Source organism: Ranitomeya imitator, chromosome 2, assembly GCF_032444005.1.
Source record: "Ranitomeya imitator isolate aRanImi1 chromosome 2, aRanImi1.pri, whole genome shotgun sequence".
Lineage (NCBI taxonomy): Eukaryota > Metazoa > Chordata > Amphibia > Anura > Dendrobatidae > Ranitomeya > Ranitomeya imitator.
The window spans coordinates 304,792,750-304,811,987 of record NC_091283.1 but is presented as its reverse complement, the minus strand read 5'-3'; the positions used below and the strand labels follow the sequence as shown (position 1 = coordinate 304,811,987).

Genomic DNA, 19,238 nt, shown 5'->3' with positions numbered 1-19,238 from the left:
ACATCAGACAGAAGAGTCAGTGATATTCAGGCTCTTTCTATAGCCCCACCATTCACCCAAATCCTAGACGATAGGGTATTCTTTAAGCTCGATCCAGCCTACCTTTCCAAAGTAACATCGCGATTTCAGGCTACAAGAAGTCAACCTCCTCTCCTTTTGTTCCAATCCAAAGAACCAGAAGGAAGAAAAACTGCATACATTGGATGACAAATGTGTAATTAGATACCTGTCCCCTTTGAAACACTGGAGAAAGGATAGGTTTTGGTTCATATCCCTCCAGAGTTTTAGGAAAAAGTGTAGAGCCTCAAAACCCACAATTGCTAGGTGGATTATTGAGGCCATTTCTCTAGCCTACTTAGCAAGTGAAAGATGTCCCCATAATGTTTAAAGGCTCATTCTACTCAGGCAGTGGCATCCTCCTGGGCAGAGAGGTCAGACGACTCAATAGAAGGCAGCAACCTGGTCCTCTCCTTCTACCTTCTATAGGCACTATAGATTGGATATGGATACGTCCCCCAGCCTCACGTTTGGGCAGGGGTACTCCAGGTGGTTTCCCACCCTAAATTATTATATTTCTCTGTGAATTTGTCGTGGTGCTGTCCTGGGTGATTAATAAAGTCTTAGTTACGCAGTTACGCACCGGTATCGTCATTTTTCGGAACCCATGAGAGCACCCTTATATTCCCTCTCATTATGTGTGGGTGAGCACTCCTTTCGCTAGTGTTGTGTTTCCACACCTTTTAGTTTTATTAAGTGGTGATAGTTTTTTTTTTTTTTTTTATTAATAACCATTGGCTGTTGAGTAGATTATACAAGAATGAAGACACACAGCAAGTCAGCAGGATCTAGGAGTAACATGGCAGATGTGACAACCTACATGGTGAGAATCCAACTTCACCTGCCAGAAGTGTAGACTACTGGCCCTTTTAGAAAAAAAGGTGCAGGGTCTGGAAGAAAGAATTACAACTTTGAAACTCAAAGAAAATTAAGACTTCCTAGACAGAACAGAAGCATATCTACTGGTCACAGAAGATGAAGAAAGTGTTAGAGAACCTCCAAAAGTATAGCAGTGGAAGCATGTGACCAAAATAAGCAAGAAGACCATGTAGACAACACCAACCACACAACTGAGAAAGCCATATCAAGACCTTGTGGAGGACGAAGAGGGCACACCTAAGGATGAGGCACTGCCAGCAAGCAAAGAAGAAAGGGCACACAGCGACACCCAGAAGTGACAACAAAAAGTACAGCCAAGAAGCAAAGAAGAGTGGTTGTGGTGGGAGACTCACTACTGAGAGGCACAGAAGCAGTCATCTGCAGACCAGACATAACCGCAAGAGAAGTATGCTGCCTCCCAGGTGCAAAAATCAAGGATCTGATCAATAGGATACCAAAGCTCATCAGGTCCAAGGACGTCCAACCATTTCTTCTGATACATGTTGGCACCAATGACACAGCAAGGAAGGACCTACCGACAATCTGCAAAGACTTTGAAGAGTTGGGGAAGAAAGTAAAGGAACTGGATGCATAGGTAGAAGAAAAAAAACTATCCTTCCAGTAGACGGGCATGGCACCAGGAGATGGAACAGGATCCTTTATGAGAACAATTGGCTAAGACGATTGTGCAGTCAACAAGGATTTGGATTACTGGACCATGATGTGAATTATCTGTACGATGGACTCCTCGCGAGAGACAGACTACACCTCAACAAACCTGGGAAACACCCATTCACCAGAAGACTCGCTACACTCATCAGGAGGGCATTAAACTAGAAGAGGGGGCAGGAAGAATAACATTACACTCGCACATGAAGCCAGAAAATATACACATGAAGGATATGAGGTGCAGCAAAGAAGGCCCAAGACAACATAGTCGGATAGGAGGTAAGAAAACTTATAAAACAATCCACAGGGAGGAGATTGGAACTAAACAAAATCCTCTAAATTGCATGCGAAAAAAACCAGAAGCCTGACAAACAAGATGGAAGAACTAGAAGCAGAAATATCTACAGGTAACTATGACATAGTGGGAATAACCGAGACATGGTTAGATGAAAGCTATGACTGGGCAGTTAACTTACAGGATTACAGTTTGTTTAGAAAGGATCGTAAAAATCAGAGAGGAGGGGTTTGTCTAAAGTCCACTTTAAGGGAGGATATTAGCGAAGGGAATGAAGATGTCGAGTCCATATGGGTTGAAATACATGGAGGGAAAAATAGTAACAAAATTCTCATTAGCATCTGTTACAAACCCCCAAATATAACAGAAATGATGGAAAGTCTACTACTAAGGCAGGTAGATAAAGCTGCAACCCATAATGAGGTCCTTGCTATGGGGGACTTTAACTACCCAAATATTAACTGGGAAACAGAGACCTGCAAAACTCATAAACGCAACAGATTTCTGCTAATAACCAAGAAAAATTATCTTTCACAATTGGTACAGAATCCAACCAAGAGGAGCAACACTTTTAGACCTAATATTATCTAATAGACCTGACAGAATTACAAATCTGCAGATCTTCGGGCATCTAGTAAATAGCGACCACAATATTGTACAGTTTCACTTGTCTTTCGCTAGGGGGACTTTTCAGGAAGTCACAAAAACACTGAACTTTAGGAAGGCAAAGTTTGACCAGATTAGAGATGCCTTTAATCTGGTTGACTGGGACAATGTTCTCAGAAATAAGAATACAGATAATAAATGGAAAATGTTTAAGAACATCCTAAATAGGCACTATAAGCGGTTTATACCTTTTGGGAATAAAAGGACAAGAAATAGAAAAAAACAATGTGGCTAAACAAAGAAGTAAGAGGGCAATTAACAGTAAAAAGAAAGCATTAAACTTCTAAAGCAGGCAGGATGGCACCATTAAAGCTCTAAAAACTATAGGGAGAAAAATACTTTATCTAAAAATAACTAATTAAAGCTGCCAAAAAGGAAACGGAGAAGCACATTGCAAAGGAGAGTAAAACTAATCCCAAACTGTTCTTCAACAATATCAATAGTAAAAGAATCAAAAGTGAAAGTGTAGGCCTCTTAAAAAAATTGTGAGGAAAGAATGGTTGTAGATGACGATGAAAAAGCTAATATATTAAACATCTTCTTCTCCTCGGTATTCACGGTGGAAAATGAAATGCTAGGTGAAATGCCGAGAGATAAAGAATACCCTATATTAAGGGTCACCCATCTAACCCAGGAAGAGGTGGAAAACTGGCTAAATAAGATTAAAATACTGTATTTTTTGGACTATAAGATGCATCAGACCATAAGACACACCTAGGTTTTAAAAGAGGACATTATGAAAAAAAAAACTGAAGCAAAAGATGTGGTCAATTCTGTACTTAATATCCCCTTTCCTGGTAAATATGGTACCCTCATCCCCATCCTGGTACACATGGCCCCTCATCCCTATCCTGGTATGCATAGCTCCCTCATCCCTATCCTGGTGTGCATGGCTCCCTTTTCCCTATCCTTTTGTGAATGGCTCCCTCATCCTAATTCTGGTATGCATGGCCCCATCCATATCCTGGTATGATTGGCCCCATCCGTATCCTGTTATGATTGGCCCCATCCGTATCCTAGTATGATTGGCCCAATCATTATCCTGGTATAATTGGCTCCATCTCAGTCCTGATATGCATGGTCCCATCATTATCCTGGTATAATTGGCCCCATCTCAGTCCTGGTATAAATGGTCCCATCATTATCCTGGTATAATTGGCCCCATCTCAGTCCTGGTATGCATGGTTGGCGGCTGACACTGCGCACTACTGAAGAGGAATGAATACTCACCTGTTGTGAATTCCGCTCTTGGGCTCCCTCCGGTGGTTGTAAGTAGCATTTTTGTGAGTTCTGCTCTTTGGCTCCCTCCTGTGGTTTTGAGTGGTATGGCTGCTTCTTGGATTTAGCTTCAGCAGCTGTTTTCACTGATCGTCTTTCTGGCTCGGCTATTATAGTCTGGTCTTAGCCCTCATTCAATGCCAGTTGTCAATTGTTCCTGCCTGGAGTCATTGCTCTTAGGACTTTCCTGACACTCTGACCAGTTCATCAAAGCTAAGTCCTTGCTTGTCCTTTTGCGGTTCTCTTGTTGTGGACTTTGTTGTTCAGCACTTTCTTTGTTTTTGTTCATTTGTCCAGCTTTTCAGTATGGATCTATTCAGTTAAGCTGGAAGCTCTGGGCAGCAGAGTTTGCCCTCCACACCTTTAGTCAGGTGTGGAGATTTTTGCATTTCTCTGCAGTGGACTTTTTCTAGTTTTTATTACTGACCGCACAGCGTTCTGTTCTGTACTATTTCTATCTACCTAGAAGTGGCCTCCTGTGCTAAATTTTGTTTCATACTACGTATGTCATTTCCTTCTCCTCTCACAGTCATTATTTGTGGGGGGCTAATCTATCCTTTGGGGATTTTCTCTGAGGCAAGATAGGTTTCCTGCTTCTATCTTTAGGGGTAGTTAGCTGTTAGGCTGTGACGAGATACCTAGGCAGAGTTAGGATCTCTGGGTGATTCGGGATTTGGATGCAGGCATGGATGTTCAGGGTTTGTTTTCTCGTGTGGATCAGCTTGCTGCAAGAGTACAGAGTATTCAAGATTTTGTGGTGCAGACTCCGGCCTTAGAGACTAGAATTCCTACTCCGGATTTGTTTTACGGGGATAGATCTAAGTTTTTGAACTTTAAAAATAACTGCAAATTGTTTTTTGCTCTGAAACCCCGTTCCTCTGGTGACCCCATTCAGCTAGTAAAGATAGTTATTTCTCTACTGCGTGGCGACCCTCAGGACTGGGCATTCTCACTTGAGTCAGGGAATCCGGTATTGCTTAATGTAGATGCATTTTTTCAATCGCTCGGATTATTGTATGATGAACCTAACTCTGTAGAGCATGCTGAGAAAACACTGTTGGCCCTGTGTCAGGGTTAGGAAGCGGCAGAATTATACTGCCAGAAATTTAGAAAATTGTCTGTGCTCACTAAATGGAATGAGGAGGCTCTGGCAGCAATTTTCAGAAAGGGTCTTTCTGAAGCCCTTAAAGATGTTATGGTGGGGTTTCCCACGCCTGTTGGTTTGAGCGAATCTATGTCTCTGGCCATTCAGATTGATCGGCGCCTGCGCGAATGCAAAGTGGTGCACCATATGGCAGTGTCCTCTGAGCAAAGTCCTGAGCCCATGCAATGTGATAGGATTTTGACTAGAGCGGAACAGAGGGGATACAGACATCAGAATGGGCTGTGTTTTTACTGTGGTGATTCTGCTCATACTATTTCTGATTGCCCTAAGCGTATTAAAGGGAACCTGTCACCCCGAAAATCGGGGGTGAGGTAATCCCACCGGCATCAGGGGCTTATCTGCAGCATTCTATAATGCTGTAGATAAGCCCCCGATGTTACCTGAAAAAGGAGAAAAAGACGTTAGATTATACTCACCCAGGGGCGGTCCCGCTGCTGGTCTGGTCAGATGGGCGTCTCCGGTCCGCTGCGTCGCCTCCCATCTTCTTTCCATGACGTCCTCTTCTGATCTTCAGCCACGGCTCCGGCGCAGGCGTACTTTGCTCTGCCCTGTTGAGGGCAGAGGATAGTACAGCAGTGCGCAGGCGCCGGAAAGGTCAGAGGCTCGGCGCCTGCGCACTGCAGTACTTTGTCTGCCCTCAACAGGGCAGAGCAAAGTACGCCTGCGCCGGAGCCGTGGCCGAAGATCAGAAGAGGACGTCATGGAAAGAAGATAGGAGGCGCCGCAGCGGACCGGAGACGCCCATCTGACCAGACCAGCAGCGGGACCGCCCCTGGGTGAGTATAATCTAACGTCTTTTTCTCCTTTTTCAGGTAACATCGGGGGCTTATCTACAGCACTATAGAATGCTGCAGATAAGCCCCTGATGCCGGTGGGATTACCTCACCCCCGATTTTCGGGGTGACGGGTTCCCTTTAAGAGGGTCGCTAGATCTGTTACCATTAGTACTGTGCAGCCTAAGTTTCTCCTGTCTGTGACCCTGATTTGCTCATTGTCATCTTTTTCTGTCATGGCATTTGTGGATTCAGGCGCTGCTCTGAACTTAATGGACTTAGAATTCGCTAGGCGCTGTGGTTTTTCTTTGCAGCCTTTGCAGAGTCCCATACCCTTGAGGGGTATTAATGCTACACCATTGGCCAAGAATAAACCTCAGTACTGGATGCAGATGACTATGTACACGGCTCCTGCACATCAGGAAGATTGCCGTTTTCTGGTGTTGCATAATTTACATGATGTTGTTGTACTGGGTTTTCCATGGTTACAAGTACACAATCCAGTGCTGGATTGGAAATCAATGTCTGTGACTAGTTGGGGTTGTCAAGGGGTACATAATGACGTTCCTTTGATGTCAATTTCCTCTTCCCCCTCTTCTGATGTTCCTGAATTTTTGTTAGATTTCCAGGATGTATTCGATGAGCCCAAGTCCAGTTCCCTTCCTCCACATAGGGACTGTGATTGTGCTATTGACTTGATTCCTGGCTGTAAGTTCCCTAAGGGCCGACTTTTCAACCTGTCTGTGCCAGAGCATGCCGCCATGCGGAGCTATGTTAAGGACTCTTTAGAGAAGGGGCATATTCGGCCGTCTTCGTCACCATTGGGAGCGGGATTCTTTTTTGTTGTCAAGAAGGATGGCTCCTTAAGACCCTGTATTGATTATCACCTTCTTAATAAGATCACGGTCAAATTCCAATACCCTTTACCTTTGCTCTCTGATTTGTTTGCTAGGATTAAGGAGCTAGTTGGTTTACCAAGATTGACCTTCGAGGGGCATATAATCTTGTTCGTATTAAACAGGGTGACGAATGGAAGACTGCATTTAATACGCCCGAAGGCCATTTTGAATACCTTGTGATGCCATTTGGGCTCTCTAATGCTCCATCTGTGTTCCAGTCTTTCATGCATGATATTTTCCGCAATTATCTTGACAAATTCTTGATTGTGTATTTGGATGATATTTAGATTTTTTCCAATGATTGGGAGTCTCATGTGAAGCAGGTCAGGATGGTATTCCAGATCCTTCGTGATAATGCTCTATTTGTGAAGGGGTCTAAGTGCCTATTTGGAGTTCAGAAGGTCTCTTTTTTGGGGTTTATTTTTTCTCCTTCGTCTATAGAAATGGATCCTGTTAAGGTCCAAGCCATTCATGACTGGATTCAACCCACATCTGTGAAGAGCCTTCAGAAATTTTTGGGCTTTGCTAATTTTTATCGCCGTTTCATTGCCAACTTCTCTAGTGTGGTTAAACCCCTGACCGATTTGACGAAGAAAGGCGCTGATGTGACTAATTGGTCCTCTGAGGCTGTTGAGGCCTTTCAGGAGCTTAAACGCCGATTTACTTCTGCCCCTGTGTTGCGTCAACCGGATGTTTCTCTTCCTTTTCAGGTTGAGGTTGACGCTTCTGAGATTGGGGCAGGGGCCGTTTTGTCACAGAGGAATTCTGATGGTTCCTTGATGAAGCCATGTGCCTTCTTTTCCCGAAAGTTTTCGCCTGCGGAACGCAATTATGATGTCGGCAATCAGGAGTTGTTGGCTATGAAGTGGGCATTTGAGGAGTGGTGACATTGGCTTTAGGGAGACAAGCACCGCATTGCGGTCTTGACCGATCATAAGAATTTGATTTACCTTGAGTCGGCCAAGCGGCTGAACCCTAGACAGGCTCGGTGGTCCCTGTTTTTCTCCCGTTTTGATTTTGTGGTCTCATATCTTCCAGGATCTAAGAATGTTAAGGCGGATGCCCTCTCTAGGAGGTTTTTGCCAGATTCTCCTGGAGTCCTTGAGCCGGTTGGCATTCTTAAGGACGGGGTGATTCTTTCTGCCATCTCCCCTGATTTGCGGCGGGTGCTTCAGGAATTTCAGGCTGATAGGCCTGACCGCTGTCCTGTGGGGAAGCTGTTTGTTCCTGATAGATGGACGAGTAAGGTGATTTCTGAGGTCCATTGTTCAGTGTTGGCTGGTCATCCTGGGATTTTTGGTACCAGAGATTTGGTTGCTAGGTCCTTTTGGTGGCCTTCCTTGTCGCGCGATGTCCGTGCTTTTGTGCAGTCCTGTGGGACTTGCGCCCGAGCCAAGCCTTGCTGTTCCCGCGCTAGTGGGTTGCTTTTGCCTTTGCCCGTCCCGGAGAGGCCTTGGACGCATATTTCCATGGATTTTATTTCGGATCTTCCTGTGTCCCAGAGGATGTCTGTTATCTGGGTGGTTTGTGACCGGTTCTCTAAAATGGTCCATTTGGTACCTTTGCCTAAATTGCCTTCCTCCTCAGATTTGGTTCCATTGTTTTTTCAGCATGTGGTTTGTTTGCATTTCATTTCGGAGAATATTGTGTCTGACAGAGGTTACCAGTTTGTTTCCAGGTTTTGGCGGGCCTTTTGTGCTAGGATGGGTATTGAATTGTCTTTTTCTTCGGCGTTCCATCCTCATACCAATGGCCAAACTGAGTGAACTAATCAGACCTTGGAAACCTATTTGAGATGCTTTGTGTCGGCCGTTGGCCGAGTTTGCCCTTAATAATCGGGCCAGTTCGGCTACTTTGGTTTCGCCTTTCTTTTGTAATTCTGGTTTCCATCCTCGTTTTGATTCAGGGCAGGTTGAGCCTTCTGATAGTCCTGGTGTTGATTCTGTGATGGACAGGTTACAGCAGATTTGGACTCATGTGGTAGACAATTTGACGTTGTCCCAGGAAAAGGCTCAGCGTTTTGCTAACCGCCGTCTGTGTGTTGGTCCTCGGCTTCGTGTGGGGGATTTGGTTTGGTTGTCCTCTCGTCATGTTCCTATGAAGGTTTCTTCCCCTAAGTTCAAACCTCAGTTTATTGGTCCTTATAAGATTTCTGAGATTATCAATCCTGTGTCTTTTCGTTTGGCCCTTCCAGCCTCTTTTGCCATCCACAATGTTTTCCATAGATCTTTGTTGCGGAGATATGTGGTGCCCGTTGTTCCATCTGTTGATCCTCCTGCCCCGGTGTTGGTTGAGGGGGAGTTGGAATATGTGGTTGAGAAAATTTTGGATTCTCGTTTTTCGAGGCAGAAGCTTCAGTATCTTTTCAAGTGGAAGGGTTATGGCCAGGAGAATAATTCTTGGGTTGTTGCCTCCGATGTTCATGCCGCCGATTTGGTTCGTACTTTTCATTTGGCTCATCCTGATCGGCCTGGGGGCTCTAGTGAGGGTTCAGTGACCCCTCCTTATGGGGGGGGGTACTGTTGTGAATTCCGCTCTTGGGCTCCCTCCGGTGGTTGTAAGTAGCATTTTTGTGAGTTCTGCTCTTTGGCTCCCTCCTGTGGTTTTGAGTGGTATGGCTGCTTCTTGGATTTAGCTTCAGCAGCTGTTTTCACTGATCGTCTTTCTGGCTCGGCTATTTTAGTCTGGCCTTATCCCTCATTCAATGCCAGTTGTCAATTGTTCCTGCCTGGAGTCATTGCTCTTAGGACTTTCCTGACACTCTGACCAGTTCATCAAAGCTAAGTCCTTGCTTGTCCTTTTGCAGTTCTCTTGTTGTGGACTTTGTTGTTCAGCACTTTCTTTGTTTTTGTTCATTTGTCCAGCTTTTCAGTATGGATCTATTCAGTTAAGCTGGAAGCTCTGGGCAGCAGAGTTTGCCCTCCACACCTTTAGTCAGGTGTGGAGATTTTTGCATTTCTCTGCAGTGGACTTTTTCTAGTTTTTATTACTGACCGCACAGCGTTCTGTTCTGTACTATTTCTATCTAGCTAGAAGTGGCCTCCTGTGCTAAATCTTGTTTCATACTACGTATGTCATTTCCTTCTCCTCTCACAGTCATTATTTGTGGGGGGGCTAATCTATCCTTTGGGGATTTTCTCTGAGGCAAGATAGTTTTCCTGCTTCTATCTTTAGGGGTAGTTAGCTGTTAGGCTGTGACGAGATGCCTAGGCAGAGTTAGGAGCATTCCACGGCTACTTCTAGTGTTGTGTTGAGCTTAGGGACTGCGGTCAGTATAGTTGCCACCTGCTCAGAGCTAGACGCATGTCGCTCCTTAATCACCAGATCATAACACTCACCGCTCTCTGTGATGAACAGTCCCAGTGAGTATTCCGGCAGCTGTGCTCAGGTTGTGAGCAGCGCATGATGTCCCTGTTATGCGCTGCTTACAAGCATTAAGCAGCCGCTGACAACGGAGCAGAACACTGCGAGGGAGTGCTTAGTAGGTAAGTGTAATGATTCTTTTTTTTTTTTTTCGTCTTTTCTGATGGGGCCATGCATATCAGGAACGGGATGGGGCCAATCATACCAGAATAAGGATGGAACCAATCATACCAGGATGCCAAAAAGAAATGAAAATTCATTGCCATCCAACCCCCATGGGCATGGAATGCACTGAATATTAATTTCTCTTTAGCAGCGGGCACAGGAGTTTGATGGAGCCGCCATCTCCTGCCTCTGTGACTTATAGTCCGAAAAATACGGTAGATAAATGTCCATGTCCGGATGCCATAAACCCACGAGTACTAAGAGACCTAAGTAATGTCATAGACAAGCCATTTATATTTAGGGACTCTATAGCGATGGAGTCTGTTCCACAGGACTGGTGCATAGCAAATGTGGTACCAATATTCAAAAAGGGCTCTAAAAGTGAATCTGGAAATTATAGGCCAGTAAGTCTAACCTCTATCATTGGTAAAATATTTGAAGAGTTTCTGAGGGATGTTATTCTGGATTATATCAATGAGAATAACTGTTTAACTCCATATCATTATGGGTTTATGAGGAATCGCTCATGTCAAAACAATCTAATCAGCTTTTATGAAGAGGTAAGTTATAGACTGGACCAAGGTGAGTCATTGGACGTGGTATATCTTGATTTTTCCAAAGCGTTTGATACCGTGCCACACAAGAGGTTGGTACACAAAATGAGAATGCTTGGTCTGGGGGAAAATGCTTGTAAATGGGTAAGTAACTGGCTTAGTGATAGAAAGCAGAGGGTGGTTATAATAGTATAGTCTCTAACTGGGTCGCTATGACCAGTGGGGTACCGCAGGGGTCGGTGTTGGGACCTGTTCTCTCCAACTTATTTATTAATGATCTGGTAGTAGGTTTACACAGTAAAATATCGATATTTGCAGATGATACAAAACTATGTAAAGCAGTTAATACAAGAGAAGAAAGTATTCTGCTACAGATGGATCTGGATAAGTTGGAAACTTGGGCTGAAAGGTGGAAGATGCGGTTTAACAATGATAAATGTAAGGTTATACACATGGGAAGAAGGAATCAATATCACCATTACACACTGAACGGGAAACCACTGGGTAAATCTGACAGGGAGAAGCACTTGGGGATCCTAGCTAATGATAAACTTACCTGGAGCAGCCAGTGCCAGGCAGCAGCTGCCAAGGCAAACAGGATCATGAGGTGCATTAAAAGAGGTCTGGATTTTCCAGCAGATGATTTAGTACCAGGACCAGCTATTACTGGGGGAGACACCTGTACACCTGTACTTTGGGTGAACCGCTGCGGAGAGACATTTCAGGGTGTTTGGGGTGTAATTTGGTGTCGGTGGGTCCTGAACTTAAAGTTAGACACACATGCTGAGTGTCTGATGTATAAATATTAGACTTGTTTTGACAGTCTTCTCGCCCCTCCCTTCCCCCTCCCCTTTTTCCTTTTTTTTCCCTCCACCTCGTTTCCATGACTGTCTTGATCTAATGTTCTATATACCAATGCAACCTCTAATGATGATTTTTTGATATATACAGCTCTGGCAAAAAATAAGAGACCACTGCAAAATTTTCAGTTTGTCTGATTTCTCTCTTTATAGGTATAGTTTTTGAGTAAAATGTAAATTGTTCTTTTATTCTATAAACTACTGACAACATGTCTCCGAAGTTCTAAGCAATACATTTTGTATTTATTTTCTGAAAATGAGAAATGGTCAAAAAAACAAGTTCATAATCATTTAGAAACAACAATACTAATGTTTTAACTCAGGAAGAGTTCAGAAATCAATATTTTGTGGAATAACAAAGATTTTTAATCACAGGTTTCATGCGTCTTGGCATGCTTTCCACCAGTCTTTCACACTGCTTTTGGGTGACCTTATGCCATTCCTGGTACAAAAATTCAAACAGTTCTTTGTTTGATGGCTTGTGACTATCCATCTTCCTCTTGATTACATTCCAGAGGTTTTCAATGAGGTTCAGATCTGGAGACTGGGCTGGCCATGACAGGGATTTGATGTGGTGGTCCTTCATCCACACCTTGACTGACCTAGCTTGTGTGGCATGGTGCATTGTCCTGCTGGAAAAAACAGTCCTCAGAGTTGGGGAACATTGCCTGAGCAGAAGGAATCAACTGTTTTTCCAGTATGTTTTTGTATCCGGCTTGATTCATGCATCCTCCGCAAAGATGAACCTGCCCAATTCCAGCCTTGCTGAAGCCTCCCCAGATCCTCACCGGTCCTCCACCAAATTTCACAGTGGTGCAAGACACTGTGGCTTGTACGCCTCTCCAGGTCTCTGTCTAACCAAGACATGACCAGGTGTTGGGCAAAGCTGAAAATTATACTCATCAGAGATTACCTTACTCTAGTCCTCTATCTTCCAATCCTTATGGTCTTTGGCAAACTTCAGCCTGGCTCTCCTTTGCTTCTCATTGATGAAAGGCTTTTTTCTAGCTTTACATGACTTGAGTCCTGCCTCTAGGCGCCTGTTCCGAACTGTTCTTGCCGTGCACTTCACCCCAGCTGCCATTTGCCATTCCTTTTGTAGGTCACTTGATTTCATTCTGCGGTTGCTGAGTGACATTCGAATAAGATGACGATCATCCCGGTCAGTGGAGAGTCGTTTTTGCCCTCTATCAGTCTGTAGCTTTGTTGTCCCCAATGTCTACTGCTTGACCTTGTTGTAATGGACTGCCGTATTAGAAATTTTAAAGATGGAGGCAACATAATGCTCACTGTGTCCCTCTGCTAGTAAAGCCAGAATTGAGCCCTCTTTTCCTCACTTAAGACTTTTCTTTTCAACTCCTTTAGCATGGTTCGAAGTTATTTTTTTCATTCCTATTACTTTTGGGCTATTACTAGCACTTGTTTTGCCATCAAGCTTGTCTTATTGCAAAAGGATTGTGAACACCACAGCAGTGTTTTTTATACTTTACTTTGTTAAATAAGATTTGGTTCAGGTGATCACCTAATCAGAAGCACATTAAGTAGAATGAGGTGTACTCTGGTTGGAATTCAACTGACACTGGAATTAAATGGCTGTCAGACATGTAGAGAAGCTGATTTTATAAAATTGTGCAGTGATCTCTTAATTTTTGCCAGAGCTGTATGTATCAAACATTACCTGCATTGATGTATGTATGTATGAATAAAATTCAATAAAAAACAAAGTTTAGAAAAAAGAAAGTGATCTGGATACACATGAGAGCATTATACTGCCTCTGTACAAATCCCTGGTTAGACCGCACCTGGAGTACTGTGTACAGTTTTGTGCACTGGTGCTCAGGAAGAATAAATTGGATCGAGAGAGAGTACAAAGGAGGTCAACAAAATTAATAAAGGTGATGGGGGATGTCATGAACCAGGGTTGTTTGGCTGCCCTTGGTTCTTTTCTGAAGGGGATTTATTTATATCCCACTTCCCAGTTCCGGTTTGGAACTTGCAGCTCTCTGGCGCCCCCTTACTCTCAGGTCAGACAGGGTACTGTACCTAGGATAATTAGTTGCCAGAAAGGCTGCCTGCTATGTACTGGCAAATGGGCACACTGCAGCAAGGGTTATATAACTACTCCCACTCAGGCGGGAACAATAATTATCAATGCCGTCTGTCGCTGCCAGTTTTCCCAAAGGCTCAGGACACTTCCGCTAGCACCAACTCCTATTTCTTAATTAATAACGGGTCAAGAGCCAACCCAATTAGTAGCGTAATTTACTTCAGAGGACGTGACAGTACGTTATAGAGCAAGGAGAAACAAGGCTAGTAATTTTATATATTTTACTCCAAAAGGTAGGCAGTGTTTACAAAAGTATAAAAAAATATAAAAGGAGACAAGTATCGTATGTACAGACAATTACAAAAAAAGGGATTAAAGATGAAAATACACTTACAGTTGCTTACGTCCTTTCATAGAAGACCATGCGGTGCGGGGGAGGGGCGATACATCAAAATGCATCACAGAGTCTCTCAGCTAGTTCCCTGGACAAAGACCAGTGCAAAATGACTTCCCTCTATCTTATACCTGTGCCCAAAACCAAGGCACTCCACCTGTGGTGACCGCACTGGGTGGCTGAATACTCCCCTTTCTGAAAGATATGGAAAACATCTCTAGACATATCTCAGCGTATGAACTTCGTAGAAGCATGACACCATTATCATTATGTTCCGCGTGACATGGGGGTTCATTTAAGTATAAACATGATGCGGATACATGAACTGCTTACAGAGAAATCCATTCCTTGAATTTCATTGGGGTTTGATCCTAGAGATTTCAGTGGGGTATAGATCTATCAGTGGACATCCGGAATATGTAACTTTTATATCTCTACCACTAATCGGTGCCATTATGCGTAACTTTTCAAGAACAAAGAAGTCCCCATGTGGTTTGAAAGCTCCTCTACCAGTTTTAGCTGGTATCAGGCAGGAGGGGTGATGAGGGGTTTAGAATTACACAGAGTTTACAGGCAGAGTGAGAAGAAGAATTTACTAGGCAGAGTGAAGAGGGGAGTCAGAAAGCCCACAGCGTGTGTCTGGGCCGCATGTTACTTACAAAGGCAGGAAGATGCAGCAGCCCTGAATGTGTGTGTGTATATTCATGACAAGGTTACTACAATACCCAGAGAGATTGGCAAAATTAGGATTATTTAGTCTAGAAAAAAGATGACTGAGGGGCGATCTAATAACCATGTATAAGTATATAAGGGGACAATTCAAATATCTCTCCAAGGATTTGTTTATACCAGTGAATGTGACAGTCACAAGGGGGCATTCTCTGCATCCGGTGGAGAGAAGGTTTTTCCACCAACATATTATTATTATTTATTGTTATAGCGCCATTTATTCCATGGCGCTTTAAATGTGAGGAGGGGTATACATAATAAAAACAAGTACAATAATCTTAAACAATACAAGTCATAACTGGTACAGGAGGAATGAGGACCCTGCCCGCGAAGGCTCACAATCTACAAAGGATGGGTGAAGAAACATAGAAGAGGATTCTTTACTGTTAGGGCAGTAAGAATCTGGAATTCCTTGCTTGAGGAGGCGATGAAGGGGAACTCAGTTGAGGGGTTCAAGAGAGGTCTGGATGTCTTCTTGGAGCGTAACAATATTATATCTTCCAGTTATTAGGTTCTTTAGAAGGACGTAGATCTGGGGATTTATTCTGACGGAATATAGGCTGAACTGGGTGGACAAATGTCTTTTTTCGGCCTTGCTAACTATGTTACTATGTTACATTGGAGGTCCTCTCATGCTGTGTAATCGAACTTACGTGAGGGAGAGGTGCCGCCTTTTTAGCCTGTAGGTTCCCTGTGCTTGGTGGGCGGATCCCCTCTCTCGTGGTGCAGTCATGGGTTTAGAAAAATCCTGTTACCGGTAAGTAACTTAAGACTTTTTTCAAGTCCCCACTCAAGGACCTGAGTGGGGACTTGTTTTTTTTTGTGAGATGAGTATAAGATTTCATTGATGTTATTATCCCCTTCAAAAGATTGTTTGTTTGGTGGTTGTTTATTCTAAAATTTGGGAGACAGAATGAACAAACAGTTGAACACCAGGCTCCACTGGTTCATCTTATGAGGTTTTCTAATAGACTGTGAACTGTCATTGTCTTGGTGAATAATTGAATCTTTTTACACAACTTGCCATTTTTACTGACAGTTTAAGTAGAATGTTAAAAAATGTAAAATTCAAGAATTTTTTTATTCCAAAATAATAATTGGTTTTATTCTTGGCAGATGACTATACCAGGAGATCAGGGGGGCAGCTGACATCTTCAATTTTAAAATCAGATGATCTTGAGATCCCACAGGATACAATTGAAGTGAATGCCATTACTCCAGACATACCATCATCTCTTCCCAGCAACGATCTTTCATCTGATCCTTTTAAACAGGTCCTGTCTTCTGATTCATTACTGACTACTAAGGAAAATCAAAGTCACAAAATAAGCATTAAAAATCCAATTGCTGGAAAAGCAAACAAGTCATTTTCACATTCAGAATATGGAAATAGTTTTCCCCTCAAAAAGTCTTTTCTTAAGCATCAAAAAATTCACACAGAATTTTTTTGTTCCAAGTGTGGGAAATGTTTTAACCAGAAATCATATTTTGTTAAGCACCAGAGAAGTCACACAGAGAAGCCTTTTTCATGTTCAGAATGTGGGAAATGTTTTAACTGGAAAACGCAACTTGTTAGTCACCAGAGAAACCATACAGGAGAGAAGCCTTTTTCATGTTCAGAATGTGGGAAATGTTTTAAATGGAAACATCATCATAAAGACCACCAGAGAACCCATACAGGGGAGAAGCCTTTTTCATGTTCAGAATGTGGAAAATGTTTTAACCGGAAAATGCAACTTGTTAGCCACCAGAGAAACCATACAGGGGAGAAGCCTTTTTCATGTACAGAATGTGGGAAATGTTTTATAGAGAAATCAAGTCTTCTCAGACATCAGAGAGCTCACACAGGGGAGAAGTATTTTTCATGCACAGAATGTGTGAAAAGTTTTACAGAGAAATCAAGTCTTCTCGGGCATCAGAGAACCCACACAGGGGAGAAGCCTTTTTCATGTTCAGAGTGTGGAAAATGTTTTAGCTGGAAAAAACTTCTTAATAGACACCAGAGAAGCCACACAGGGGAGAAGCCTTTTTCATGTTCAGAATGTGGGAAATGTTTTAAATGGAAACATCATCTTGAAGAACACAAGAGAACCCATACAGGGGAGAAGCCTTTTTCATGTACAGAATGTGGGAAATGTTTTACAGGGAAATCAAGTCTTCTCAGACATCAGAGAGCTCACACAGGGGAGAAGTCTTTTTCATGTACAGAATGTGGGAAAAGTTTTACAGAGAAATCAAGTCTTCTCAGGCATCAGATAACCCATACAGGGGAGAAGCCTTTTTCATATTAAGAATGTGGGAAATGTTTTACAAAGATATCAGATTTTGTAAAAATCTGCACCAGAAAATTTACACGGGGAATAAGCCATTTTCATGTTGAGAATGTGGGAAATGTTTTGGCTGGAAATCGCTTCTAAATAGACACCAGAGAACCCACACAGGGAGAAGCCCTTTACAAGTTCAGAATGTTTGAAACATTTTAACCCCTTTCCAACGCTGGGCATAAATTTACACTAATGTTGGACTCCCTCCCTATGATGTGGGCTCCGGCGGTGAGCCCACATCTTTCCCAGGACATGTCAGTTGTTTTGAACAGCTGACATGCGCTCGGAATAGCCACGAGTGGAATTGCGATCCACCTGCTTTCAATAACCCATTAAATGCCATTGTCAAACGCTGACAGCGGCAATTAACTTACGCTTCCAGCCATTGGGCCGGAAATCCGCCCACCGGTGACCCCCATCACGTGATTGCGGGTCACCGGTGAGTTGGCATGACAACTAGAGTTCTCCTTGAGACCTCTATGGTTGTCACTGCTGGATTGCTATGAGTGCCACCTGGTGGTCAAAAAAAAGTTTTTAAAAATATAAGTTCAAATCACCCCCCTTTCACCCCATTCAAATAAAACAAAAAAATCAAACATACACATATTTGGTTCGGAATTGCCCAATCTAGCAATAAAAAAAAGGAATAACCTAATCGCTAAACAGCGCAAAGAGACTAAAGTCAAAACGCCAGAATTACATTTTTTTGGGGTCGCCGTGACATTGCATCAAAATGCAATAATGGGTCATCAAAAGATCCGAGATAAAAAAAAAAAATGGAGATGCTATGGGTATCGGAAAATGGCACAATTTGATGGTATCTGGGAAAATAGACTGTGCTCCTGTGGGTGCCCTTTCCAGCTGCATGTCTGGAAAAATGGAACGTTGATTACTTTTAAAGTTCCGAGATACATGAGACCATTCTGTGATGTCATGGACATTTCCAGAATCTATATACAGGTGCTTCTCACAAAATTGCAATATCATCAAAAAGTTAATTTATTTCAGTTCTTCAATACAAAAAGTGAAACTCATACATCATATAGTCATTACAACACAGTGATCGATTTATATATCTCCTTTTATCTGTATTTCACAGCTCCCAGCTCATTTCACTTGCGGGAGCGCGACATTAGCCTGAACTTTAACTTCTAAGGTAACGCTCAACTAGACATGACACGTGGCACGCATCTGTCTCCACCACCCCTTAATAACGGAACCACTTGTACCTCTCATTACAGTGACCCTTACCAGATTTATTCTGCATAGTGACCAAACTGCATCTGTTTACTCTTTCAGTACAGTATGCCAGGCCTCATTCCCTTCTCCTTATATTTCTTTCTCCTTCAATACCATGGTCTTTTTACTGGGCATAGGAATATTGTGTGGCACCGACGCCAATTATGAGGATTCCTTATAATACGATACGACCTTCTTTGGTATATTGTATATACCCCTGCTACATTACCCCCATGTTTTTCCACCCCTCCCCCGTTTCTCCCTCTCCTTTGGTTCCTTCCCTTACACTTTTCCTATGATCCTCTCTACATATGAGTACATTTGGTGTTTCATGTATATTGATGTATTGATATTTTATTTTCACGCTTGTAGTAACTGAAGAAGGTCGATTAGACAGGAACGTTTTATTGGTACTACACAATGAAATACAAAGTTACACGCATTTGAGTGCCAGGTTCTTTTATATTTATGTTAATGATTATGACTTACAGCCAATGAAAACCCAAAAGTCATTATCTTAAAATTAAAATACTTTATAACACCAGCTTGAAAAATTATTTTAAAATCTGAAATGTTGGCCTACTGAAATGTATGTTCAGTAAATGCACTGAATACTTGGTCGGAGCTCCTTTTGCATTGATGCGGCATGGCATGGAGGCGATCAGCCTGTGGCACTGCTGAGGTGTTATGAAAGCCCAGGTTGCTTTGATAGCAGCCTTCAGCTCGTCTGCATGGTTGGGTTTGGTGTTACTCATCTTCCTCTTGACAATACCCCATAGATTTTCTATGGGGTTAAGGTCAGACGAATTTATCGCCAATCAAGCACAGTGATGCTGCTGTTTTTAACCCGGGTATTAGTACTTTTGGCAGTGTGGACAGGTG

The 19,238-nt window shown here is 43.0% G+C and overlaps 1 protein-coding gene across 1 annotated transcript in view; it reads left to right on the top strand.

Moving 5' to 3' along the window:
• Positions 1 to 19,238, top strand: part of LOC138666942 (gastrula zinc finger protein XlCGF66.1-like) — a 219,637-nt gene that overhangs the window by 91,869 nt on the left and 108,530 nt on the right. The window contains exon 7 of the mRNA XM_069755137.1: positions 15,910 to 16,067. Coding sequence (XP_069611238.1) covers positions 15,910 to 16,067 — 158 coding nt within the window. The remainder of the gene's footprint in view (positions 1 to 15,909; positions 16,068 to 19,238) is intronic.